The following is a 27,605-nucleotide window of genomic DNA, read 5'->3' on the forward strand; positions in this document are numbered from 1 at the left end:
CTATAACAAAAAAACCATAAGCTGGGTAGCTTATAAATAACAAGAAATTTATTTCTCACAGTTCTGGAGGCAAGGAAGGCCAATATCAAGGTGCCAGCAGATTCGGGGTCTGGAAAGGGCCCAATTTCTGGTTCATAGTTGGCACCTTCTTGCTGTGCCCTCACTTAGTGGAAGCGGGGAAGGGAGCTAGCTCCGCCTCTTTTACAGAGTCATTAACCTCACTCACTAGGGCTCTGTCCTTATGACCTAATCACCTCCCCGAAGCCCCACCTGGGGGGTAGGATTCTAAGGGGACAGAAACATTCAGACTGTAGCAATACCCAAACACCTCAACTCCAGCACCATCTCCTGTTACCATGTCAGGAGCGAGCAAACATCTGGGTCATCAGCCACCTGAGGAAAGCCCTTCACTTCCTTCATTCACTCATTCAGTCCACAAATATGCGTTAAGAACTGATTATATGCCAGGTACCCTGGTAGGTGTTAGGGGTACAAATAAAGTGAATAAACAAAACAGACAGGGTCCTTTCCCTCCACAGAGTCCATTATCTAGTGAGAGCAATCAACATCAATAAAATAATCTCACAAACGATGTAAAATGACAACTATGATATCTATTTCTTACAACAGGACAGTAAGAGGGTAGAGTAGGGAATATGACGCAACCAAGGTCTGAGAAAACTTTTCCAGAGGGAGAGGTGGGTGACCCAAGATCTGAAGGATGGGCAGGAATGAACCAGCCCCAATAAAACAAAAGGAAAGTCACACAAGGGAGACAGCAACATGCCAGGCACAGGAACAGAGAGAACATAGAGGTCCTGGAGGGGAAAGGAAAAAGAGCGTGTCTGAGGAACTGGAAGAAGGCCTGAGTGATTGAGCACAGAAGGAGATAGGTTAGTGGTCCAGATGAGGCTGGATGGATACCTGTGGAGGGGAGAGCCCACTCACATCTGGTAGGCCACGTTAAGGATGTTGGTTTTTATCCTACGCTCAATGGGCAGCCATTGAAGTGATAATATTTGTGCATTACAATGATTTCTCTGGCTGAAAAGTGGAGAATCTATGGGGCAGGGGAAAAAGGACCCAGATACATTAAGCATATGACCAAAAATCCAAGAGAGAGAGGAAGTAGCTTGAAAAGAAGTGGTAGTACAGAAATGGATGGAATGGAAAAATAATCCATAGACAAGTTAATCTACATTTGGTAGTGGGTTGGTAATGGAAGACAATAAAGGAAGATGTAAAGGGTGACTCTAAGAGAAATACAAAGAAACTGGAGTTGACTTGGTGAGAGTTGAGGAAGAGATCATGATTCTGATTTGTTTGATTTTTGTAGAGCAAAGTGGCATGTAAAGAAGGCAGTTATATTTACAGGTTGGTGGTTCAGAAGAGAGAACTGGGCTGGGGATGGAAATTTGTGAAGAGTCAAATACCACCCACATGAGAAAGTATAGGATGAGAAGAGTGGTGGGCTAGACTTTAGAATGCCAAGGGCCAGTAAAAGAAGAGCCTGCAAAGAAATCTGAGTGGAGCAGGGAGATAGGAAGGTTCAAACCTGTGATGTCTCAGAGGCCAAGGTTCTGAGAGTTTTAGGAAGGCGTGAAAATTCTCGTCTGATTTAGTGGCGTGGGGGTCATGACCTTGGAAAATATAAGAGAGAAAGTGGGATGGAAGCCAGGGTGAAGCAGATTGAAGAGTAAGGGAGGATGAACAAGAGATAGAAACTATAGCAACACTCAACAAGTCTGGCTGTGAAAGAGGAGAGAAAAGCTGGTAGAGAAAAAGGTAGCTAAAAAGCAATATATGGGGGGCGGGTAGTTGTGGGATGAACTGGGAGATTGGGATTGACATATATACACTAATATGTATAAAATAGATAACTAATAAAAACTTGCTGTATAAAAAATAAAATAAAGTTCTAAACAAAACAAAACTAAATGTACAGGGACTAAAATACCTACAGAGGGACTTCCCTGGTGATGCAGTAGTTAAGACTCCATGCTCTGAAAGCAAGGGGCCTGGGTTCGGTCCCTGGTCTGGGAACTGGATCCCACACACATGCCGCAACTAAGAGTTCACACGCCACAACTAGGGAGCCCACCTGCCGCAACTAAGACCCGATGCAACCAAATAAATAAATACATTTTTTTAAAAAGGCAATATGCGTTGTAGAGGATTTTTTACACTGTTTTGTCTTAAGAGATGTGAGTATATTTAAAATGGAATGGATAATTTAACTCGGTTTCCAGTTAAAACTGGAGAGAACTGTAGTCTGTTGCTTACAATTCTTTTGTCAAATACAGTGAAGCCAACTTTCATTTTAATGTTATGGTAGTTTATTCAGAGGAATAGTGCTAACATTCAGGGAGAATTAAATAATCTGTACCCGCATGTTATCAGCAATTTCATATAAGATTCCTCTCACAATAGCTGTTTGAAAAGGCATCATAGTAATGGCTCCTTTCCATTTAAAAGAGTTGGGTGTGTATGTGTATGTGTGTATGTGAATGTACACCCTATCAGAACATGGTGGTATCAAACAAAATTTGGCAAATTATAGCCCTTTGGCTAAATCTGGCTTACTACTTGTTTGGTTTTTTTTGTTTTTTGTTTTTTTAATTTATTTTTGGCTGCATTGGGTCTTCATTGCTGTGTGCAGGCTTTCTCTAGTTGTGGTGAGTGGGGGTTACTCTTCGCTGCGGTACACGGGCTTCTCATTGCAGTGGTTTCTCTTGGTGCAGGGCACGGGTTCTAGGTGCACAGGCTTCAGTAGTTGTGGCACGTGGGCTCAGTAGTTGTGGTTTACGGGCTCTAGAGCGCAGGCTCAGTAGTTGTAGCACACGGGTTTAGCTGCTCCACGGAATGTGGGATCTTCCCAGCTCAGGGCTCAAACCCGTGTCTCCTGCATTGGCAGAAGGATTCCCAACCACTGCAACACCAAGGAAGTCCCACTACTTGTTTTTTTAAATAAAGTTTTATTGCAACACACACCAGTGATACAAACAATTACATAGAGAGTAGAGTATTTAGATATAGAGAGAAGAGATCATTTATAGGGTGATGTTCTTGAAAAGATGCAATGGCATGAAATCCAAAGCATAAGTGGAGGGACTGACCTCTCATAACAGGAAAGCAATGCCTTTCATTTGCCGTGGGAACGGGGGAGTAGGAGGACTGAAGATGGGAGGTAGGTTTGCACGTTTGATGGCTAGTGGCTGAAGGAGTTTCCATCTGAGCACTTTGGTTTTCTGATGAAACTATAAGATCTTTGGTTGATGGAGGGTTTGGACATTTGAGATATCTGAAGCTGGTTTAAGAATTATTGCAAGCATCACTCATAATAGCCAAAAAGTAGAAACAATCCAAATGTCCATCATCTGATAAATGGATAAGAAAAATGTGAAATATCCATGTAATGCAATAGTATTTAACATTTAATGTTTAACATTATAAAGGAATGAAGTACTGATGCATGCTACAACAATGGATAAACCTTGACAACGTTACGCTAAGTGAGAGGAACCAGTCACAGAAGGTCACATGTTGTATGATTCCATTTATATGAAATGTCCAAAGGAGGCAAATCCATAGAAGCAGAAAGATTACTGGTTGTCAGGGATGCAGGGGGAGGAGGAATGGGGTTTCTTTTTGGGGTGATGAAATATTCTGAAATTAGATAGTGGTGAGGTTGAAGAATTTTGTGAATATACGAAAACCACTGAATTCTATACTTTAAAAATGTGAATTTTATGGTAGGTGAATTATATCTCAATAAAGCTGTTGTTTAATAAAAAGAAGACAGACAGAAAGAAAACTTTTTGCAGAGAATATAGTGCACTTTCCAGATAAAGGAAGTGGGATTGCCAGGTAGCAGAGACATCCATAAAGCTAATGAAGCTGGCTGCACAGGTCCCCACGAGAGTAGGGAGCTGCTGGGAGAGGTTGGGTGTCCTAGTTGGGAGGAGAAGTTAGGATGCACTCAGAAAGCATATCCGTGTAAGGATTCTGGCAAATTATCATAGAGATCTCAAAAGAAAGGCATCTGTATCTCAAAGGCGCCAGTAATTTGTTCCTTATTCATTTCCTCATTCTAGATTCATATTCATCGTAATTTTTAATTTGTAATTGTATATTCTTTTCCTTTAAAATGACTCCCCAAAATGATTATGCTTCAGGTTCCAGAAGACCAAGATCTGCTCCTGCAGAGAGCTGAGGATCTATCTATTTGAGGTCACTGAACATGAATTTACAGTGACGTCACTGATTCTGTTGTGTAACTTTCTCCAACAGCTCTTGGCTGTTTGGGTGCAGAAGAAAGTGCAGTCAGGTTCACCCAGGGTTGGGGTTTTGTGAGTCGGAAGCATGTTATTAAAAATGTGGACTGCCAAATTCAAACTGGATAAGGGGGGGAAGTGAAGACGGAGAGGTCTGATGGGTCATGCGAAAGCAGAGGTGTCAACGGGCTAGAAAGCTGTTGGAGAAGAAAGAAGATTACAGAGGAAGAACTTGAAAGATCCAGTTGGAAGATGCATAGCTGGAGTGGGCTGCTGGAGGTGAATGACAAAGTCCACGGAGGGGTGATGGTTTGAGGTGATTTGAAGGCCATGGGAAGTGACAATTGGCACTTGCTCTGAGGAAAAGTCTAAACTCTAAGAAGATCTCCAGGCCTCAGCACAGTCTGTCCCTTGCCTGCTTCTGTCACCTTACCCAGTCCAATGTCCCTCTCACTGGTCTCCCTGCTGCCTTTATTCAGGTCCTCCGGAGTTTCTTCTAGCCTGAGGATTTAGACACCTCGTAGTTTCTCTGTTGTCTGGAATACTCTTCTCTGCTGCTTGGCCAGGCCATTTCTACTCATCCTGAGGTTATCAGTTCAAAGTCAGTTCCTCAGGGAAGTCTTTCTCCACATACCCACCCTTCTCCCAGGGGGTAGAGCCTCCAGTTGTATGCCCAGGTAAGACTCTTTGATTTTCCTTCACAGCATTTATCAACTGTATTGTAGAAGTTAAGGGGCTAATGACTAGTAAAATGCTCTTCTCTAGAATAAAGGAGTGAGGTAATAGGTCTGGCTAACCTCCTTATTATATCCTGGGTCCTCAGGAACATGTACATACATAAATATTTGTCGTATGAATGAAATTTAAGATACTGATGTGTAATAGTGTTTTCCAGCATACCTTCTTAACATATAAGGATACAAAATATAATTTTACAGATAATCTAAAAATGGCATATAATGTAAAGATAAAGCCAATTTCCTTTCTAACATACATACATGAAGACATATCTATCTTCAACCTCTCCTCACTTATTTGATCTCTAGAAATATAAATCTCAAACAACATGGTCGAAGATAAGGGAAAATACTTAATGATTTCTTATATGGAAATGAGATCACTGAATCCCTTATTTGAAATAATGAAAAAAATTACTGGGTATACAGTCGGTCCTTCCATATCCTTGGGTTCCTCATCCGAGGAGCCAACCAACCTCGGATGGGAAATACTCGGAAAAAATCCAGAAAGTTCCAAAAAGCAAAACTTGAATTTGCTGCATGCTGGCAACAATTTACATAGCATTTACATTGTATTAGGTATTATAAGTAATTAGAGATGATTTATAGTATAAAGATGTGAATACTACACCATCTTATACAAGGAAATTGAACATCAAAGGATTTTGGTATGGGAAGGGGTCCTGAAACCCATTCCCCAGGGATAAGGAGGGCTGACTGTATTACAGTCTTCCATTAAAAAGAATCTGAAAAAGCATATATATATATATACATACACACACACATACATAAACACACATGTATATCACTGAATCACTATACTGTACACCTGAAACTAAAACAATTGTAAATAAACTATACTTCAATTAAAAAAAAAAAGGACTTTAGGGATCTCCCTGTCTGTCCAGTAGTCAAGAATTCCTCTTCCACTGCAGGGGGCATGGGTTCGAGCGCTGGTTGGGGAACTAAGATCCTGCATGTGTGGCCAAAAAGAAAAGAAAAAGAGAGAGACAGAGAGATTTAAAAAATTGACTTTATAACAGGAGTGGAGGAAGTGGTAAATTATCTAGCCAACAGTTAACTATGAAAGAGTGGACTAGTCTTAGCAATGTTAATTATAAATACTTTGACTCAGTGTACAGACACACTGCCTGTGGGAGAAGTGGAAAACGAATTCAGTGATTTATTTTCATTTGGACGGCTTGTGGTAAAACCTGAGTTCACATAAAGATTGCTTTGGTTTATTAGCTGCCATAAAAATTACACTCACTTGTATTCTAAAAAGCCTTAAAATTGAAGAAAAACAATGAACCCCCTTGCTTGATTTTTCTCTCTCAATCCTCCTTACGGTTATCCCTTTGATCCTTCACAAAACAAGTCTGATTCTCTTCTTTACAACATCTTTCAAATCTCTGGCTAGCTGCCTCTTTAAGAAAGACTTGTCTCATCCTATCTGACCTGGTCCCACCCTGGTTATTCTTCCAATTTACTGTGTTTATTTCCCCCAGGGCACAATATTTATCACAATCTGTACTTGTGTTGACCCCTGTTTACTATCCTACACCACCACAGAAATGTCACTTCCACGAGTGCAGGGACTTCTAGTTCTCACCACTCCAGCACCTAATTTCCTACTACAACTGTACAAGCTCTTCAAACTCAGAGGAACTCCTGAATGTGAATGTTGTATTAACAAGAAAATGCCTGAGGTTATTTTTTCCAGAAACGTTCACTTATCTCCTACTATTTTTAGCACTTTTATCTGATTATTTATATTACCTTCCAAAATTTGTGTGAGGGCTTTGTTTTCCATAAATAAACTGGAAAAGATATTTCTATTACAGGATCGTGTTAAACTCAGGACCCCGTATCATAATTGTAAAGCACACGCAAGAAAGCAAACAGCGCTGACATCCAGTAAGTTTCCCTTTTCTGGTCCAACACCCCAAGGGTAGATTTTAAACAAATGCCAAGTCAAGTGGAAAAACTGACAACAAATGGAGGGAGTGTGAGACTTCAAAATGTCCCAGAGATCGATTCAACCAAATCCTTTGGCCCCGCTAAGCGTTCCCACGCCACTCAGGCAAGGCTGCTCCGGGAACCAGCTCACACCAGCCCGGAAGGGTCCCCCTCTGCCCTCCGCCCCAGGCTGGTCGCCTTAGCGCGTTCCCCCGGGTCCTCGCCCTCCTGGTCCCTGCCCTTCAGACCCGCGGGCTGGGATCCGGGGGTCGCGGACTCTCCAGGGCGCGCGGTCTCCCTCCGGGCTGTTTTGCTTTGAGCGCTGTCAAGTACAAACCCCCCAGCCCCTCCCCCCCAACTCCTGATCTCGTGTACAGTACTAACTCCGAACTAACAATCGGCTGAGCCAAGATGGCAATCTCCAGACTTGAACATTCGAAGGTTCCTCTCTCCGCCCGGAGCCCGAGCCCCGGCGGCGCCGCCCTCGCCGAGGCCTCGCCGCCTTCCCCGGCGAGCAGGCCGCCGGGGGCTCCGGGCTCCACGGCCGCCGGGCGGCCGAGGACCCCTCTCCAGCTTCCCGAACTACAGATCCCAGGGTGCCTCTCGGGACTCTCGCTCCCTCCCTCTCTCGCTCCCTCCCTCCGTGCGTCTCCTCCTCCCTGGCCCTTGTTTTGGCTGGAAGCGCTCCGGCGGAGTTAGAGAAAGTCTGGGCAGAAACCGCAGCCGGCCCGAACGTGGGAAGGGGAGGAGGAAAGGAAGAGGGAGCCGGGAGGCCGGGAGAGGGAGGGATCGGGGCCGGGGGTCGGGCTGCTCAGAACCTGCCGCGCGCCCGGGGGTGGGGGAGGCGGCGCGGGAGGAGCGCGAGGGGACTGGACGGTGGGCTCGGTCCCCGCAGCCGAGCAGCCGAGAGCCTCGTTCCTTCGCCGCCCTCCGCCCTCTCTCTCCCGCGGCGGCGGCGAGCGCGGACCCACCCTCCGGCGGGACCTCTGCCCTGCCCAGCGACGCCGAGCCGGCGGCTCCCTCCGCGGCCCTGGACCAGCCCTGCGCCCGCTGTCCACGGGACCCTCGCGGCTTCCCCTTTCCTCCCGGCTGCCCGGGCGCCGCGGGAAAGTGACCCACCCTCCCGCGAGGAGAGGGCAGGAGAGGATCGCGCAGGGCGCACCGAAACCGAGAGCGGGAGAGCCGGAGTGGGCACCGCGCAGGGGCATTGTGTGTGTGTGTGTGTGTGTGAGTGTGGGTGTGCGCGCGTGCAGCGTCGTGTCTGTCTAGAGAGCGCTCTGGGAGGTCCCGTCCCGAGGGGGCGGAGCGCAGGGGGCCGAGGCTTGGGCTCCGCGCCGGGGCAGAGTCCCGTTGAGCCCGAGCGCGAAGAAGGCAGCCGGCGGGACGGCGCGCCTGGCGGCTGGGCGGGCGCACTGAAGGGAGGCCGGGGCGCCCTCGGCCCGGCCGCGGACCCTGCCCCGAGGTATCGGCCTCGGCGGCGCGGCCCGCTTCTACTCAAGTTCGCGGACCTGCTTGCGGGGAAGAGCTCGGAGGCCGAGAGCCGGCGCGCCGCGGAGCCCGTCCGCCCGGGGTGCGCCGCCGGAGAGCTAGGTCCCCGCCGCTGCGCGGCTGTCCGGCGTCGGGGTGTCGGGAGCGCGCCCGGCCCGGAGCCGGAGGGGCGCGCACCATGAGCGGCGGCGAAGTGGTCTGCTCCGGATGGCTCCGCAAGTCACCCCCGGAGAAAAAGTTGAAGCGTTATGTAAGTAGAGCTCGGCCGCCGTTCCCTTTCCCGGGCGGCTCGTGCGCGGACTGCTGCTTCCCCTTGGTCCCCATCCTTTTCCCGTGGGCCCTTTCCCCGGCAGGCTGGGGACCCAGGCTGGACACTCACGCCCGGGCCTCCTCTTGGCCGGGCACCTTTCTTCCTCCAGATTCCAGACATCGGCCCATAGGAGGGCCGGGCATGGCCAGCTGAGCGCCGGCTGCATGTTTTTATTGTTCCTTTTAGCAGGGGCGAGGGGGAGAGCATTCTCCTTTCCTTATACCTGCAGGGAATCCTTAGGGACTGCTGTGTAGTAAATTTCCCGCAGTGGGAAAACCACGGAGGTGTTGGAACTCATCAGCCCTCTATTTGGTCCGCGCTCCCTCCCGCCTTCCCCTCGGGGTGGTTGCCGGAAGCGGGCGGGGGACCTGGGAAGTTGGCCTTAGAGCCGAGCATCTCCAGTCCGCGCACACGGGAAAGAAAAAAAGTTATTACGCGCCCTACCGTTTGCTTAGCACGGTTCACATTTTCGCGGTTTTGAAGCGAGGGACCTTGGAGTTTGGCCCGAGAGCCTTGGCAGTTTGCTGCGAAAGGAGGGCACTGGGGGGAGCCTGGTGGCTGGTGTTCGGGCGCCGTCGACACGCTGTCAAACCCCGCAGGAGAGGACAGATGGGGCCAGTCAGGATTTCTGTGTGTTACGGTACTTTCCCAGGCCACCCGAGTTGCTTCTGCTGATTATGTGTTAAACTGTTTTAGCTGTTAAGGAAGATATTCCTTGAAAGAACCAACCTTGCTTAGGTGGAAATCTGTGTCCTCTTCGGGGGGGGGGGGTGTCTGCGATCTTATCCCCTTCTGCCCCATTGGCTCTTTTGTTGCTGCTCCCTGCAAAAGAAAGAAATGACACCTTCGCCCTGGCATATGACGCAAATATTTTTCTAGTAAAGTATGTCTCAAAAACAAAATGTATGCCCCCTTAAATATAAATTTACTACCAGGGGGCCGACACTAATAATGGAACCTGTTTCTTGTGGAAGGGTATGTACATCCAGAGTGAGAGCTCGAGGTAATCCTATTAGTCACTGTTTGCTTGCGTAGAACGGGAGTGAAGTGCAATATTTAACTTCACCGACAACTCACCGGTGAGTTTCTGGTTTACTTTCTGCCAGAATTTGTTATAGGCAAGTAATTCTTATTTAAGGATTTGATGCCACAAATCCTAAGAAAGTTCTCCAGAGATTTTTTGAATCCTTCCAAATCCTGTCTCTCCACCTATCACACTTTGCCTGAATATTCTGGTAAATATGCTGACTTTAATCCAAAAATTGGGGAGAGGCAGTGTTGTTTTCAGCTCTGAGTTCTGAAGAGAAGGCTGTATGTGTGTGGGAAGAGGGAGTGGATTGATAGAGAGATGTAGTTGTTTTGAGAAGGCGCTGTTTAGGAAATGATTGGGTCCTTGGGGGAACTGAAGAACACTACATTAGCTGAAATAGGTAGTGGTAATAGAGGTTTAATGCTTTCTTTCACATGATTGGTTTATGGCTCTCTCAAAAGATGCCCCGCCCTGGACTAGGGACCATAAGATTTAAAAAATACAGTAGGAAAAAAGCCTTGCCTCTTGGGCTTGCAATTTAATGTAATACAAACCAGGAAGAAAATCAGCCCCCAAGATTATGTCTTAACAAGGACCAAGAAAATGGAAAATCTGAATTTTAAAAAATTTATTATTTCATTTGATCATTACAACAGTTTTATGAGGCGCGTATTATCTATCTAACAGATGAGAACACAGTCTATATAACCAGAGTGTGCCAGAGGCAGGGTTTGAACCCAGATCTGCCTGCCTGACTGGCCTTTAAAAGGTTAATGAGTCATCTAGTTCATTTCAAGTGGCACTCAGGCAGGTCATCTGTAAACAGCCTTTCAAGTTGTAACTTTCTATGAGTCTGTGGATATTGGTTGAGCAGGCAAGGAAGGGGTGGGCTGCGGATCAGAGGTGCAGTGCTGAAGAAACACAAGACAAGCATGTGTGCACAAAAGGTAGCTAGCAATGCCACATGGTTTCTGATTGTGTGCCCAAGTGGATCACTATGGGTATTTCATAGATGTTTTGAGGAACAAGCTTCATGTAGACTGAAACCGTAAGAATACTTTAGGGAGACAATGGGCTCCCTAACTTGTTGTCAGCTGAGAGGAGAATATGCCTAACAGCAGAGGGAGGCGGGGTTTTCTTTGCCTGGCTGGGCACTGGGGTTTTCTTTCCACACTAGTGAAGTACATAGAGACAGCCCAGGAAGAAAGTGGGCAGGGTGGCCACCAGAACTGAGGGGTCCAAGAGGGTGACTGGAGACTTATAAGTTAAAATGAGTCTTGTCTTATATTTGCACCGTCAAGTCGGTTGCCCAGATTTTAACATTCCCAGATGATTGCTCTTTGGCTTGGTATCCAATTCAGATAGTTTTGGCTAAAGCAGCTTTGCCCCTCAAAGACATTGGCATATATACATGCATCTCCTGTGCTGGTTTGGTTTCATGTAAAATCTTTATTTTCTGGATGAAAGGAAACATTGTTGGCCACCCAGTAGGCAAAATGTTGCTTGATAATGGTTTTGAATGAACGGATTCACTGGATAAGATATCTTGGATGCCTGGTACTGTAATTGTTAAATGAGACTTCAGGGAGTTTGAACATTGATTTTGTTGGGGAACATTTGGCCAGAGAACTTGGACGGTTGTCTCGCTGTTTACAGTATTTATAGGGTAGTCCAAGCATTGATTAAGATGATCCATCAGGGCTTTTAAGTGACAAAAAAATTGTTTTAGTTTTATCTCCAAAGTCATCTCAAGTTACGGCCCCCATGCATTCCATTTACAACTCCATTTTATGTTTGCTGTTTTATAGTCAACAGCATTGTTTTTTTATATTAGTATGTTCCTCAGATATGGAAGCTTTTCTTGAATTTCCTAAAGAGAGTGGAAGTGGCATAAAAGACAGTTAAGACAAAGACTAGTGAGTGGATTCTCCAGCCTTTTTGCCTCTTTTTAATTTTTTCTATATTTATTTGCAAAAGGGTAAGAACCTCTTGTATGTGTTCCGTCCTCTGAGAATTTTTAGAAGTCCACTTAATATGGAGGTGAAGATTTTTCTGCTTTCTCTCAGTTTTGCTACTACTGTGTTGCTGTTTTCATCCTGTGTTATATATTAAACAGCTGATTTTTCACTCTGTTAAGGACCTGAGTAGAATCACATACAGATCAATGTCACTAGGGTTATAGAAACCAAGTAGACTCTTGGTAGTATGCACTCATAGGCAGCACTCAGATGTTTAAAGGGCTGTTTAAAGACAAATCAGCCATTTGAAATAATGGTAGAATTTTCATCAGGATTTGAAATTTTAGCTGAGATAAAAGGTAAGTCTTGAAAACAAAGGATTATTTCAAGCCAGCTGGCTGTCCCCCTATCTCTGCAGTGGGGGAGCTTCCCTATGGCCTGCCTCAAGCCAAGACACCAAGTTTGGGCTCCTCCATGGCCCAGATGTCTGCCTTGGGCCGGTGTGCAATCTCAGCAGGAGAACCTGCTTCTGGACCAGGGCAAGGTGGCCTGCCAGCTGCCAGCCATCTGGGGAGCAAAACCTCAGCCAGTTCTTGGGTGTGTAATCTGCACCCAGTTTGGGCTCTGCTCTTCAGCTGTCAGTTTATAGGATGTTTTTTGTCTGAACTCGTGGTTCTGGGAATGGACTTAGAAACAGAAATAGCATCTTCCTCTGGGTGGGCACCTGACATCTTACATAGAGGAGAGAGGCATGGGGAAGGCAAAATAACAGCATCTCCTTTGTTCAAGGACAACCCAGGAGCTGGGCTAAGTCCCTGTTCCATAGTGTCACTACAACAAAGAGAGGACTGGGATGTTTGGAAGCTTTTCCTGCCCTTTTTTGGCAATTCCCAGTAGCAGATTCTGCTACTGGGAATTGCCAGTAGTCAACAGATTCTGAAGCTTTTGCTTACAGTGACTGAAGGAGCATAATTATTCTGTTCAAGGAAATTTTTTCCTGCAATTCTCCCATTAGTGAACATTCCATTCAAATTTCGAATGTTTTCTTTTTACCTTTTCCAATAAGGCAGGAACATTGTTTCTACTAAGAAAGACCATCAGTTAGCAATGGGGAGGGGGAGGGGGGCAGCCAGGGAAGACTTCACAGGTGAATTTCAGGCTCTATTCTTGGAAGAATCCAGGTGCTTCTGACAGAAATAGCAAAAATCAGAAGGGAAGCTTGGTTTTCAAGGAAGAACGGGGACTTTGTGTTGAGTTCAGACATCCCCTCGAGAAAAGAACAGAACAGCTCCGTTTCATGCATGGAATTTGGATGTCAGCTGTAACTTGCAGTTTGAGAAGTTTCAGTTTCTGCCATGACCTAATGCTCTTGATGGGATCCTGACCACAAGTGAATTTTCTGTCCCAGGCTAGACAACAAACCAAACAACCCCACTTGTCCGGTCACCTGAACTTATTAAAATTCCAAGGGACATGTGTTATTTAAGATTTCTTTATGTCTGTTTGGAACTAAATAATTCATTCTGGCAAGCATTTAGTTGACAACAGAGAGGGAGCATGTTCTGGTAGGAGGGAGAATAAAAGAGCCTTTGATTCATTTGCTTCTGAGTTCCAGCAGGAGGGCAGGGGCTGCCTTGGGCTAGCGTCTTATTTTGGACTTTGGAAGCCATCTTAGCCCAGCTGTGTGAGTGCCAGCCAGTGCTGGAGGAAAGAGAATAACACCATTGGATCACATTAAACCCCTCCTGACTGTTGATGGAAGGGTTTCTCCCATTTCACATTCCTTGCATTAACATGGTGGCTCATTTCCCCCAAGTTAGAGTTCCATCTGAATTTGCCACTTGAACTTGGATTGAAGTCACAGCACTTCTGTGACTCTTTATCTTAGTCAACTAAGTACAGGAAACTTACCAAGACCCAGGTCCCTGTCTGCTCCCCCTCTTCAGCTACAGGAACAAATAAAATCAGCATTCTTTTCTTCTTTAGATTACTCCTGGGCGAAAGTGGCTCATTGTACCATGGATTTCCACGGTCCTTAAATATGTAACCTCTTCATTTGCCAACTCAGTGGCTGGGGGAGCCTTAATGAATTGGAGATGGCGATGCAGGCCTGTGGAATTACTGGGAAAAGTCATTTTAGGAACTTGGAAGCTTTGACCATTCCAGGCTTGTCTGTGTGAGCACCTCAAATCCTACAAGAATGCCTTAACTGGAAAAGAATCTTTTATATTTTAAGCAATTCTTTTATTCGTAGGAGCAAAATGCTCCCTAACTGAAGAGAAAAATGCTCATTGCTGAATGTGTATAAAGTAGAACCCAGAAGCTTTTTAACCCTCCCACAGCCTGCTTTATTAAAAAAAAAAAATAGTTAAGACTCTGCACCGAAATGCATGCTTGGTCGTTATCTGGGTTACATTAGCCCTTGAAGCATTCTGATTACAGCTTGTAGCTGCCAAGCCCTGTCCTGCAGTGTTATCTGGAACAAAAATTTTCCATGTGGTTGTTTTTAGCAGAGCTTCTATATGCAAACTGCATGTGAAGATGTAAGTCGCAAAGAAATAGAGCTTCTAGAAGGGGAAATGTGAGTGATCTTAATTTTTTTTTCCTACTATTTAACTGTTCTTTCCTTTCTGTGTGTTTCAGAAATTTTTATCATATTTCTAAACTGAGTTTTCTTTTACTTTTATACACTGGAAAGAATGCCACATTTACCACAAGTTTTTCGTATGGTGGTGTTTTTTTTCTCCCAGCTTTTTTCTTTGAATTCATACTTGGCCTAGGTAATTCCCCATGTGTTCAAAAAACAACAACAACAACAGCAATGTCCTAAAAGGAAAAAAACAAATGGCTACATTGTTCCATGAATTAAAAACAATATACCAAGAGTCCAAACATTTCTCTTCAATGTAGAAATCTTAGGTCATTTTTTTTTTAAAGGAAGAAAAATACTAAACTTTGCTTTAACTATCCTGCTCATTGTTTTTCTTTTCCCTTTTTTATTTATTTTTCTTTGTTTTAACTCGTGTCGTTTAATTTTTTTTGAAAAGTTTTACATATGGTTCTTCTTTAAGAATGTCACACATGGGAAAAGAAAACATTAAAATTTCATTTTACTTTTCATCCTCTAGTCTGAAGAGGGGAAAAAATGTTAATTAACAGTAAGGGTTTGTAACTGACTTCGTGTTGCTTGGTTGAATTGAATATTTGTCATTATTGCCTAGAAATATTTAGCAGTTTTATGTGAAATAAGCACGTAAATATAATTTTAGTTAAGAAGCTTTTATGAAATAAAATATGCAGGACAGTAGCATCAGGGGATTGAGAACTCAATCTATTTTTGTCATTTTTATTGTATTTAATATTTTGTATTAAATATTTATTGTATTTAATACATCGGTTAGCCAGTTGCTATAAAATTTTATCTGCTAACTTTTTTAAGTGGGAGAGAGGTAAAAAGCACTCTTTCCCCCAGGAATCCCTACCCTCTTCCCCTTGTTTTCCACTTCTTCCTCTGTAGTAAAAGCCTCACTACCAACATCACAAAGTATTCCTGTCAAAATCCTTACACACACAATCTTTCACCTTTTCTCTAAAAAAGGGGGAGTTATTTATGTCCTGTTATGTAGTAATCGAGACTAGGAATCATAATGTTCTACCCAGCAGGTAGATTGTTTTTCTCTCCTGAAATGCAGTTTTTAGTTACTACTGTATTGGGAAATGCTGTCAGGCCACTTTCTGACTAGCAGGACTCCTCCCTGAAATGACTACCTGGTTAAAGAATTAAGTACCTGGTGTGCTCTGTCAACTCCAGTCCATCACACATTCCCATCGGTGCCTTGGCTAGGGTCATCGTAGCCAAGAGGAAGGTGCTTCTGATTGGACGGATGACCACTTGATTTGCGGGAAAGAAGTGCTTTCATCTTTGTCACTTGGAAGAGAAACACTTGGTAAAATGCTACCTCCAGTGCTGTGAATTCCAGTGGCATTACGTAGAACTTGGTGAGGAAGGCTCACCCCACTGGGTTAGGGAAGCATCATTTGAAGCCCCTACCCTCTGTCAAAGTTATAATTGACCCCAGAGTTGTGTAGGAGGATTGGATTTTACAAGTTCTCCAAGACAATTTCAGATTTAAATGTTTGAAGTGTTGGAAAAAGGTAAAAGGAAATACTGAGCTAGGAAGAATGCGAAATATTTGGGCAGTTAATTTGTTCCTGGTGGTGCTGTTACATAAAACCAAAGCCTTCTGAGTAATCTTCACAAGGTATCTAGGTCATTTATCTCTGAAGAAAAGTGCACAAAATTAAACTGATGCTGTAGTTCTTTTTTCTTTCTCTTCTTTTCTCTTTCTCTTCATTTAGCAGTGGAAGAGTCAAAACAGGAAAAGCATGCCTGGTATATTTTTAGTTTTAACATATCTTTCTAGATGATTTTCCTAATGACCCACAGTATACACAGTAGAAAGTGTGTACACGTGATCTATTTACAAAGAAAATTATGGCTTCATTTATCATTCTTTGGTGTTTGTAATAGGTTATTAATTTCCAAAGGACAAAGATGGCATTTGTTCTCTGCATCTGAAATGCACAGAGTGGTACCTGGCACAATCTCTTGAGTAGCATGACCAAGTACTTGTTGAGTTTTAAACCTAAAACGATAAATCATCTAGTTCAATGTTTCTCAACCTCTTCTAACCCATTTCTCTATCACGTATTGTTTGAGTTTCCCATGGCTTTTAATCCAGTTTTATTTTCTGTGATTTGCATTACAAAAACAATAGCTATATCGAGTATCTTTCCCAATTATACTTATCTCCTTCTTCCCTAGTAGAGAGTCCAACCTCCTCTTTTTACAGGGAATGAAAATAAATAGCCTCTGAGAGACTTAATTGATTTGTCCGAGGTCATACAAATTAACCAGCTGTTCTGGCAGGGCCAGATCTCTTTTCAGGTCAGACCCTGCAGTCCTTGAGGGGATGCCCGCTGAGAACAAGGCATTGCAAAGAATTCAGAAGAGGCCCAAGAGGGCACTGCCTCTACCTTTCAGGAGTTTATATGCTACTAGGGACATAGGAGGCACTCAATACTGCAAATTATGTTGTGATCAGTGATGTGTGAGGCTAGGCTTTAGAAGAATTCAGCCGAGGGAGGTGAATTCAGGGATTCTGGGAAGGTTTCATGAAGGTGGCAAGAGAGATTTCACCAGGACCTTAAAAAGATGGATTCAGGGCTTCCCTGGTGGCGCAGTGGTTGAGAGTCCGCCTGCCGATGCAGGGGACGCGGGTTCGTGTCCCAGTCCGGGAAGATGCCACATGCCGCGGAGCGGCTGGGCCCGTGAGCCATGGCCGCTGAGCCTGCGCATCCGGAGCCTGTACTCCGCAACGGGAGAGGCCACAACAGTGAGAGGTCTGCGTACTGCAAAAAAAAAAAAAAAAAAAAAAAAGATGGATTCAGTTTTCAAAGATGAGGCTGGAGCTAAGACTCTTTCTATTGCTCCCTTTTCCAGCCAGACTCGTGGGTGGGTTGTGTCCACCTGCCCCCCCCCCCCCCGCCCTTCCTCACCTGCTGCTCATCTCATAGTGGAATACAGCCCGGGTCCTTTTGCACCATCCTTACCTAACCCGGCTCCCACTAAGATCCCAGATGGTTGCCCAATCTAGCAGAACTAGATCTGAACTTTTTAGTTTTTATTTTTCATGAAGCTCTTGACTACATCGTTGGAGATAACCAGTCCATTTTCTCAAAATATGTTCTTCCCTGTGCCTTCCTGATACGAGGCTCTGGTTTCTGGAAGTGTTGGAGTTCCTAAGCGTTCTAGTGCTGGCTAGCCCTGGATGCTCTCTACTCCCATGCCACACTGTTAGTAGTTCTTCATCCATTGGGAGTTCATGAACTTTTTTGAAAATTTGATAAAAGCTCCATGTTCTCCATTTCCATAGAATTCTTTTTTTTTTTTTTCCCCCTGTTTGGCCAGTGATCACATCATGCTGGTTGTTAGTTGATTTACAGTTTTGTTAGTTTCAGGTGTACAGCAGAGTGATTCAGTTATATATTCTTTTTCAGATTCTTTTCCATTGTAGGTTATTACAAGATATTGAGTATAGTTCCCTCTGCTATACAGTAGGTCCTTACTGGTTATCTATTTTATATATAGTAGTGTCCACAGAATTCTTACAAACTTACACACTTACAAAGTTATCCCCTTGCACACTTCGTAACCTTTAAAGCTCATCTGTGGATCATAAAGCCCAGTGAAATGCCCCTGAATTATATGCTGATGATTTGAAGACACCATTTCAGCCCATTTGTCACTCCACATCTTTGGCTCTAACTGGTTAGTAGATCTCTAACTGCTTAGATCCCCACAGCAACGGAGAGTCCGCATGCCCACAGCAGGGCTCACCATCCTCTCCTGAAACCCCTCTTGCAGGTTCCCTCTCTCAGTCAGTCACGCCACCATCCCTTTCCCAGTGGCTTAAGCCAGAGCATTTTCTTTGTTCTCTTCTCCTTCTCCACATCCAGTGACCAAATCCTGTCAGCTTTACCTTCCAAAGATCTCTTGACTTCTTGACCTCTGTGTTGCCTAAGCTGCCTTTGCCTTTGCCTTTCTGCCAGATTTCTGCAATTGCTAGTTCATCTCCCTGTCTCCATCCTTGCGTCCCTCCAAACCAGCTTCATCAAGGCAGCCAGCATGGCCTTTCTGAAACCCAGATCTGATCGTCCCGGGCTCCAGTTTGAGGCTGTCCCGCAGGGTTCCTTTGCTCTGAGGAATGCCCAAACCCCTTCTCTTGGCTTGCAGGGCTCTCTGTGATGTGGCCCGTGCATGTACCTCCTTCTCCCTCACGTGCTCCGCTTCAGCTGTACTGAGCTTTCAGGTCCCGAATTGGCTTTGTGATCCCTCACTCTGGCCCTGGCCTGTGCACTTCTCTCCTCCAGGGATTCCTGGCCCTCCTCTCGCTGCCTCCACACCCAGGCTACCCCAGGAGCCTCCCTCGAACTCCCGCCACCACTATCACTCACCCATGCAGACCCAGCGGGCCAAGGCCATCTGTTTTGTTCCCCTTCGATGCTCAGCCATTCCCCCAGGACAGTGCCCGTCGCACCGGATTGCACTTGTTTGTTTAATTTCTTGTTCCCCCTTTTGATGCTGGGGCTCATTGTGATTTTTCACGAGCCCCCAGTACTTTTGCCTTCAAGGGCTCCCTTCCTCTAACAAAAAAAAAAGAATAAAAATTATATTTTGCAACTGTGTCCAGATAATTGAATATATTCCAAGCTGGATTTATTATTAGATAGTTATGATCCTTATTATGTTCATTTTTTATTCTCATTTTAAATGAAATTCATATTAAGACACTTTTTGTGGGCTCCTAAAAGTTTCACGGGCTCTAGCACTTGGTGGCCTGTACCTGATGGACACCTTGGCCGTGTTAAGTGGACATGAATCCTCCGGCGATAAAGTTGACAGCTGATTGATTGTGACTCGGAAAGGCAAGGAGCCCACTAGTTATTTCCTTATGTGACACGTTTGTCGTGGCTTGAATAGCTCCCTGAAACCATATTAACATTGTGTATTGTAGTCCCTGGTATTGGAAAAATATATTTTAAAAAGTAGGATCACAGACTTAAGAGGCGTATATATATGTATATTTAAAAGCAAAAATCGTGAGATCTTTATGATGTCAAAAATATGTTCCTCGAGCTAGTTTACTCATACGAACATTTCTTCGTGATGTGTCTATGTACAGCAGTGGTTTTTAGCGGAAGTGGGAAGGTGATTTTGCCCCCGCCAGGGACATTTAACAATGTCTGTGGATGTTTTTTGGTTGTCGCCACTGGGGGTGCTACTGGCAGCTGGTGGGTTGAGGCAGGGATGCTGCTAAACATCCTGCAATGCACAGGACAGCCTTTGCAACCAAGAATGACCCAGCCCCAAATATCAATAGGGCAGAAGTTGTGAAACCCTCAGGTAGAGGAATCCTTCATAAAGCTTGGGTCCTACAGCTGTATTATTCATTTGGTTGATTTCCCTGTGTTTCCTTTAAAAGCCATAATTCAGGTACAGGACTGTGTTGCAGCCTTGGACCCAGGCATTTCCTTTTCTGGCTTCAATAAGGTTGAGAAAAAGTCATTTAGATGCCTGAGCTTTTGAACCCCAGAGGTTGGGGCCATGCACCCCTGTCACAAGGGTTTCTGCAAGAGACAGAAATCTCTCTCCTGTGGTAAATGGTCTGTTATCATTTAAATCATTGCCCCAAATACTCTTTTTTTTTTTTTTCCCATGCTAATCCTAGCTGGAGTACAACCAATTGTTGTCTGGGTGGGGAGGGGGATGCTGAGTCATTTATTCATGCTTTTTATTACCTCTTGGCTTGAATATCACCATTCATTGTTCACAAGCTGCTCAGCTTGTTTACTTTTTATAAATTACATGTAATCAGTCCTCTTGCAGGTCTGGCTACTGTAATTGGCAGCAGCCACGGAGCAGGGCTGATGAGTCTGCATTTGTGCTGATGTCTCACAGTCAGCTCGGTCTCCAAACTTTGTTACCTCCTCTATCTGTATTTCAAAAGGAAGATGAACAGAACTGCCACGCTGCTCTCTCTTCTCAGATGCTCTGACGGCACTTGTTCATGTAATAGTTCGGTAGAGTCCCTGTGTCCTTTGGTGAAGGAAGAATCAAGGGTTTGGGGCAGTGGACCTCAAACTTTAATGTGCATACCAATCACCTGGGTAACTTCTGAAATGAACATTCTGGAGCCTTTGCCCTTTCTGAAATTTTTAGTAAATCTCGGTAGAGGTCCAGAAAACTGCATTTTCTAACTCTCAAATCCCTGCTGATTCTGATGTAGGTGGTCCTTACCTTACACTTGGATAAGTGCTGAGTTAACATGGAGGAAACACGGGGAAAGGAAGAAAATCCAATAGAAGTAAATGTGTATAGAGAGTGGGATAGGAAGGCAAGAACCAAAACTCAGAAAGTAACTTCAGCCTCTTTTCTGTGAGATAAGGGAAATATGCTGTGATCCTTTAAAAAATATGTGATTCAGATCAAAGTTTCCCCTAAAGGGGACATATTTAGAGGATGACAAAAGTGAAAGGGAATTTTTAGAAAGGTAAGAATATGAGAAAGTGCGTAACCATCGCCAAGAAGCTCAAAGATGTGATGAAATCAAGGAAGCTACTGTGCAGGTATCGATTTGAAAAAGAGTGTGTGTTCCTGAATCGAGAGCTTTATGAATGGCTTAAAGATGAAGAGGATTAGTTCCTCACCAGAAGTTCTGGTTATTCTGGTTATTGGATCTGAAAGCCTGTTATTAAAATACAGTCCAGATTTCCTGGAATAGTTCTAATTTCAGATATTTTTTCCCCACTGTCCTTATCGTACATGTCTAGTTTGCCCTAATTTTTGGTTAGTTGAGATGTGGTTGGTTTGTAAAAGAGCACCAAAATAGTTCTACATGACTAAAGAAGTTCTGTTTTCAAATTTCTGTCTGTCTGTCTGTCTGTCTCTCTTTCTCTCTCTCCCTGTGTGTAATGGATATATTCTAATCTGTTTCTTTGAACCTAAACTTTGATTTTAAAGTCCATTTTAGAGAACGAGAGCAAGAGAGAGAGATAAGACAGACTCTATCCTAGAAAATTGGCCAAGAAATGGCCCAGGTGGGAATGGTTATTTAATCCTAGCACAGGAATAAAGAATTTATTTCCAACTACCTACTGAGTTCACTCTGTTTTTAGAAAGCTATCATCTTTTTCACATATTATTTTCTTAGGGGAACTTTATGATTCTATTTATACCTTGCAGAAAGAGATTGACACCCTCCTCCCAAAATAAAAGGAATTGGGGGAGTTACTTATAAAATGACGGCTATCATCAGCTTTTGTTAATTCCTTCCTTACCCTGCTCTAACCATCTCTCCATCAGAGTGGGCGTCTTTCAGTTTACTCTACCCTAACCGTCTCGGTGTCAAAGTGTTCATTTCTCCATGCTGGGAACCCAGATTGTACTGTCGACTTTTCACCACTGTGGTGTCGTGCTGATGAGCTGGCTGACCTTTCCTCCCTCCCTTCCTTTTCTCCATCCTTCACTCTCTCTCCCTTTCCCTCCATTTCCTTACTCAGGAAGATACTCTGCCCGTCTGCCTGCAAGATCTTAGAGAATCTTCCCATCTGCTTTGTAAGTGTTGAGTAGCATTATTGTTATTATACGGTATCACTATTGTTATACGAAGTGTCTACCACACCCTCTCACTGCACCGAGAGTTCAAGTACGTTCAGTTAGTAGATCACTTTGCTCCCGAAGTGAATAGAAGGGCTGTTGCTGGCTGGTGGTGGAGACCCAGAACCAGCTTCTATCAAGAAAGTCTAGACTCCTGTGACTTCTGGTCTCACGCCTTGCTCTTTTCATGGTGACTTTATTTCAGGTGACTTTATTGCCTTGCTTTCCTGTATTTTTAAAACCATATACTTGGTAGACCTCTTTTCTTAGGAGTCTCTTGATAGTTCTAGTTATTTTTTCAGATTTTTTTCTATAATTTATTCTAACCCATATGTTGTTTAACACAGTGATAGATGTTTCCAATGAATATTTAAATTTGCTGTAAACAAGTGTAAATGCTCGTGGGGAGAATCACGATGTTAAGTAGTCATCCAAGTGCAGCATAAAAAAATATATAGCTTATCAGTTTTCAGTGGGAGTATTTTAACATTAAAATTTCTGGTTTTGCTTTAACATATAGGGAAAAAAAGTTATAAAATGTTAGTTAAGCAGAAGTTGTAAAATATTAGGTAAGCAGATGTATGGCCCTTTGCATAAATTACTAAAGGGAAATGTCTCTTTCATAATTAAATAAGACATCATTAATCTGAATATACATATTTAAACTTCTAATGATTTTATATTTACTTATATTTAAATAGAAAATGCATAGATTAACTTAAAATTCATAGGATGTTGGCACTTTAATTATTTCTATGTTTTAAGATATGATTTTTAATACTCAGATATATTTAAAAGTTTAGTATCTCCCTACTGATTTCAGTGATGCTTAAACAGCTAAAACATACTCTTTTATGGTAGGTTTTATGCATACTAAATATTTTAGCAAATGCGATTTTTATTCCCAAGCTGGAGAAATAGTTATATGTTGACAAACCCATGTTCTTATTAACTGAGGGATATTGGAACATGGATATTGAAGTATTTTTAATGTTTCAGATAAGGTTCTCATGTTGAAAACATTCACGTTTGTTTTTCAAAGAGAATCTGTTGTTTCTAAACCGTGTATTTCCAGAGCAGAATAACTTTTCATAACTTTGAGATTTTTATTGAAATACTTAAGGAGAAGAAATACTTTTCTTAAAGTAGTGAAAGGAGGAAAACTTAATTACTGATCCTATTCTCAGTGAGAAAATGAGGACCTAGGGAATTGAGGCCAAGGAAATACCCTGAGTTCAAGGCCAGTTGGTTTTAACAGGCAGAGGTAGTCATGGATGCAAGCTTCCTGACACCCAGCCCAGTGCCGTTCCCAATCTGCCACATCTATCCCCATCTTCAGTGGGTTGTTGTACTCTCCAAAATTCAAATGCTTTGACATTTTAAGAACGTTTTAGCCGCCCCTCAGAGCAGTGACAATATGGTAAGTTCACCCCAGTCTCTCACTTTTTAAAAATTTTTATTTAAAAAAACCCACATAACATAAAATTTACCCTCTTACCCATTTTTAAGTGCACAGTTCTGTAATGTTAAGTGTATTGACATGGTTGTGCCACCCCAATCTCTTTTGCTTCTCTATCTAATCTCTGAAACATTGGAAACATCTGAAGGGGCTTTAGACTGGCACCTTGTGGGAAGGCATGCAGCTCACCTGTGTTGGCTCCTTTCTTGTACTGATAGTAGGAAGTTAATTAAGTGGAATTTGCTCACCTGATCCACACAGAAGATCCTACTTTAATGCCCATTTGCAAATCCCACACCCCTTTCTACCCCTGAGGAAAAATTCTTTCCTGATGGTAGATTCCGTGCTCAGTTTAATCTTGATCATATGAGCATGAGTCATGGGTAAGTAGGTAATCCCATTTATACCTTCCTTCCAACCTCCCTTTAATTTTTAAACTTAAGATACTGGATCCTGATTTCCTGTATAAGGTCTGGTGATTTGGGGACTAATTTAGGGACCAGGCGATGCTGAGATTTTTTTGGAACTGGCAGTTTCTATTCTACTGACAGTGAAGCTGCATGGCCTATTTTAAAATTCAGACTATGTGTGGAATGTCTGTGTGGATGAAGAAACAAGTTAAAGCTTTTTTGGGGAGGCAGGGAGAAAGAGGAATGAAAATTTTTAGGTAGTCTGATTTTGTGGGGGAAATTTTGAGATTTTTAGAATACATACAAACCAAAGATGAGGCTTTGTGATTTCTTTGGGTACACAAAGGAAATACTTAATGTTGGGCTAAAGAGACATTGTTGAATAAATCCCTTAACTGATAAGTTAACAAATTAGTAAACCTCCCGGTGATTTCCAGTTATCATTATCTTTCCCAGTGTGTAACCACTAATTCCATTGCTTCGTTTGCAGAATGAAACATATGTCACTGGGAAGTTCTTTTTAAAAGAATACTTGTCAAGTACCTTGGAATCTTTAAGATACTTTGAACATGGCACTGAAAGAATGTAAATCATTGATGCTTATATTTTTACACCCATAGAGGATTACTGGAGTGGGAGTGAGTTGAACATCGAAATATTCCTTTCAAAAGACAACATACATTTGAGCAAAGCCATTCTCCCTAAATGCTTATTTTAAATTGGCAGTCACTTAGCTAACAGTCAGTAATCTCACTTAGCAAGTGTCTGGCACACCTGTTTTAACCTGCACAGGTTCGGTTCACACAAAGAAAGGGAGGGTGGGGTTACGTGGTGGGAGCACCCTGTTAGCCTCATTAACATATTTGGAATAACTATATTTGAATATTTGCCAGCTGAACTAGGCAATCTGGACGCCTGCCAAGTGAGCGATGGGAATTTCTGGGAGGAGTGTGGAGATTCGAGCCTGTGAAGTGTTGACATTTTCTTCTTGAAGGGGAAACCTTTTAGAAGATGCTATTTAGGATACTTCCCTTACCCTCTGAACAAAATAAATTTTTCGTTTTCTCCGTTCAAATTCTGCAGGAATTTCAGATCTTCTCTTTCCACCACCTTTTTGTGTGTTTTTTTTAGAATAGTACCTTGGGACTTGTCTCCCCAAAAAGCTTTTGGTAATCTCTCCGGGATGAGTTTGAGTTCTTGCTCTGCCTAGTTTTTGTCTCTGCAGAATTAGCCCTGAAGCTCTTTCTGTGAGCCTCGCTGGAGCAACTCTTCTGCAAGCTTATCATGTGAACACAAATGATGGGAACAGGATAGACAGGATAAACTAGGGCACCTGTGGAGTCACCGCCTACCCAGTGGTTGCTCAGATCATAAAGATGGCAGCCTGGCCCAGTTCTGAGGTGTAGAGAAATGGTCTTTACAAGGTTGTCTTTTGGGGGCCTGTATCACAGTTGATGCGTTGACACCTGTCTGGCTGCAACCACAACTTTGGGCTCTAAAATTAGTCAGGGGAGTAGTCAGTTGAAACCAGGGGTTCTCAGGTATTTGGATACAGTGCATTTAAGGGTGAGATGAGACAATGCCTATCTTGAGTTCTCATTTTGGGGAGCAGTACACAGATGCTCAGGAGTATACTCAGGAGAGTATAAAAATCACCAGGGGGCTTCCCTGGTGGCGCAGTGGTTGGGAGTCCGCCTGCCGATGCAGGGGGCGCGGGTTCGTGCCCCGGTCCGGGAGGATCCCGCGTGCCGTGGAGCAGCTGGGCCTGTGAGCCGTGGCCACTGGGCCTGCGCGTCTGGAGCCTGTGCTCCGCGGCGGGAGAGGCAACAGCAGTGAGGGGCCTGCGTACCACACACACACACACAAATCACCAGGGAGCTTTTTCAAAAACCATGCACTTTGATTTTTTTTTTTTTTCCTGTTTCCTATTGCAGCAAAGGGTAGGCAGGGATGACAAAGGAATGAGGTGAATCTAGTATCTGTTGAAGCTGTGGGTTCCTGCCACAGTGCGGCAGGTTGCATGGTTTAGGCCTGTTTGCCCTCCTGTCTCATGCTTACTCTCAGGAATGGAAAGATACCCGCTGATGACAGCAACGTTCACTCCTCCTGCGAAAGATTTTGAAATAATATGTTACATGTACATTTAATAAGATTGTCAGAAAAGGGTTTTTTTTGCCCTGATTGGAGCTTTGTTTTTTTCCTTATCTCTTCGAAAGTGGGCCATAAGACTGATATTTTAAAATCACAAATATGGAGTATCAAAAACAGGAAAGAACAAATTTGATCGTAGCTATTAAAACTTAAAAAAAAATGAGAACCTAAAAAAGAAAGGGCTGGTACATTAAACCGAGCCTAAATTTTTAACAAATGTTATAATGAGCATATATATTTACATTTTATATGCCCGTCGTGTGTGTGTATAAATATGTATGCTTTTAAGTGTCTAGACCTCAGTTATTAAATTGCAGCCAGCTTTTGTTGAACTTCACTGATTCCTTTGTAATTTTTTCAGCGTTCTATATGATTCTTATATTTACACAATCACCATCTACTCTTTTTTGGTTTTTTAAAAATATTTATTTATTTATTTGGCTGTGCCGGGTCTTAGTTGCGGCACGAGGGATCTTTAGTTGCAGCATGCGGGATCTAGTTCCCTGACCTGGGATCGAACCTGGGCCCCCCGCATGGGGAACGTGGAGTCTTTTTTTTTTTTTTAATTGGAGTATAGTTGCTTTACAATGTTGTGTTAGTTTCTGCTGTACAACAAAGTGAATCAGCTATATGTATACATATGTCCCCGCCCTCTTGGACCTCCCTCCCAAACGCCCCCTCACCTCATCCCACCCCTCTAGGTCATCACAGAGCCCTGAGCTGAGCTCCCTGTGCTATACTGCAGGTTCCCACTAGCTATCTATTTTACACACGGTAGTGTATTTATGTCAAACCTAACCTTCTAATTCATCCCACCCTCCCCTTCCCCCGCGTGTCCACATGTCTGTTCTTTATGTCTATGTCTCTATTCCTGCCCTGGGACTAAGTTCATCTGTACCATCTTTTCTAGATTCCACATACATGCATTAATATATGATATTCGGTTTTCTCTTTCTGGCTCACATCACTCTGTATTACAGACTCTAGGTCCATCCACATCTCTACAAATGACCCAATTTTGCTCCTTTTTATGGCTGAGTAATATTCCATTGTATATATGTACCACATCTTCTTTACCCATTCATCTGTCAATGGACACTTAGGTTGCTTCCATGTCCTGGCTATTGTAAATAGTGCTACAGTGAACATTGGGGTGCATGTATCTTTTTTTTTTTTTTTTTTTTTTTTTTGCAGTATGCGGGCCTCTCACTGCTGCAGCCTCTCCCACTGCGGAGCACAGGCTCCGGACGCGCAGGCCCAGCGGCCATGACTCATGGGCCCAGCCGCTCCGCGGCATGCAGGATCCTCCCAGACTGGGGCACGAACCTGTGTCCCTTGCATCGGCAGGTGGACTCCCAACCACTGCACCACCAGGGAAGCCCGCATGTATCTTTTTGAGTTATGGTTTCCTCTGGGTATATGCCCAGGAGTGGGATTGCTGGGTCATATGGTAGTTCTGTTTTTAGTTTTTTAAGGAACCTCCATACTGTTCTCCATAGTGGCTGTATCAATTTACGTTCCCAGCAACAGTGCAAGAGGGTTCCCTTTTCTCCACACCCTCTCCAGCATTTACTGTTTGTAGATTTTTTGTGATGGCCATTCTGACCAGT

The 27,605-nt window shown here is 43.7% G+C and overlaps 1 protein-coding gene across 3 annotated transcripts in view; it reads left to right on the forward strand.

Moving 5' to 3' along the window:
- Positions 1-7,806: 7,806 nt before the first annotated feature.
- GAB1 (GRB2 associated binding protein 1) overlaps positions 7,807-27,605 on the forward strand; it is a 125,868-nt gene continuing 106,069 nt past the window's right edge. For all 3 annotated transcript variants that reach the window (XM_060115750.1, XM_060115759.1, XM_060115768.1), the window contains exon 1: positions 7,807-8,708. In XM_060115750.1, coding sequence (XP_059971733.1) covers positions 8,637-8,708 — 72 coding nt within the window. In that variant the 5' untranslated portion in view covers positions 7,807-8,636. The remainder of the gene's footprint in view (positions 8,709-27,605) is intronic.

The sequence above is a fragment of the Mesoplodon densirostris genome, chromosome 1 (assembly GCF_025265405.1).
Source record: "Mesoplodon densirostris isolate mMesDen1 chromosome 1, mMesDen1 primary haplotype, whole genome shotgun sequence".
NCBI lineage: Eukaryota > Metazoa > Chordata > Mammalia > Artiodactyla > Ziphiidae > Mesoplodon > Mesoplodon densirostris.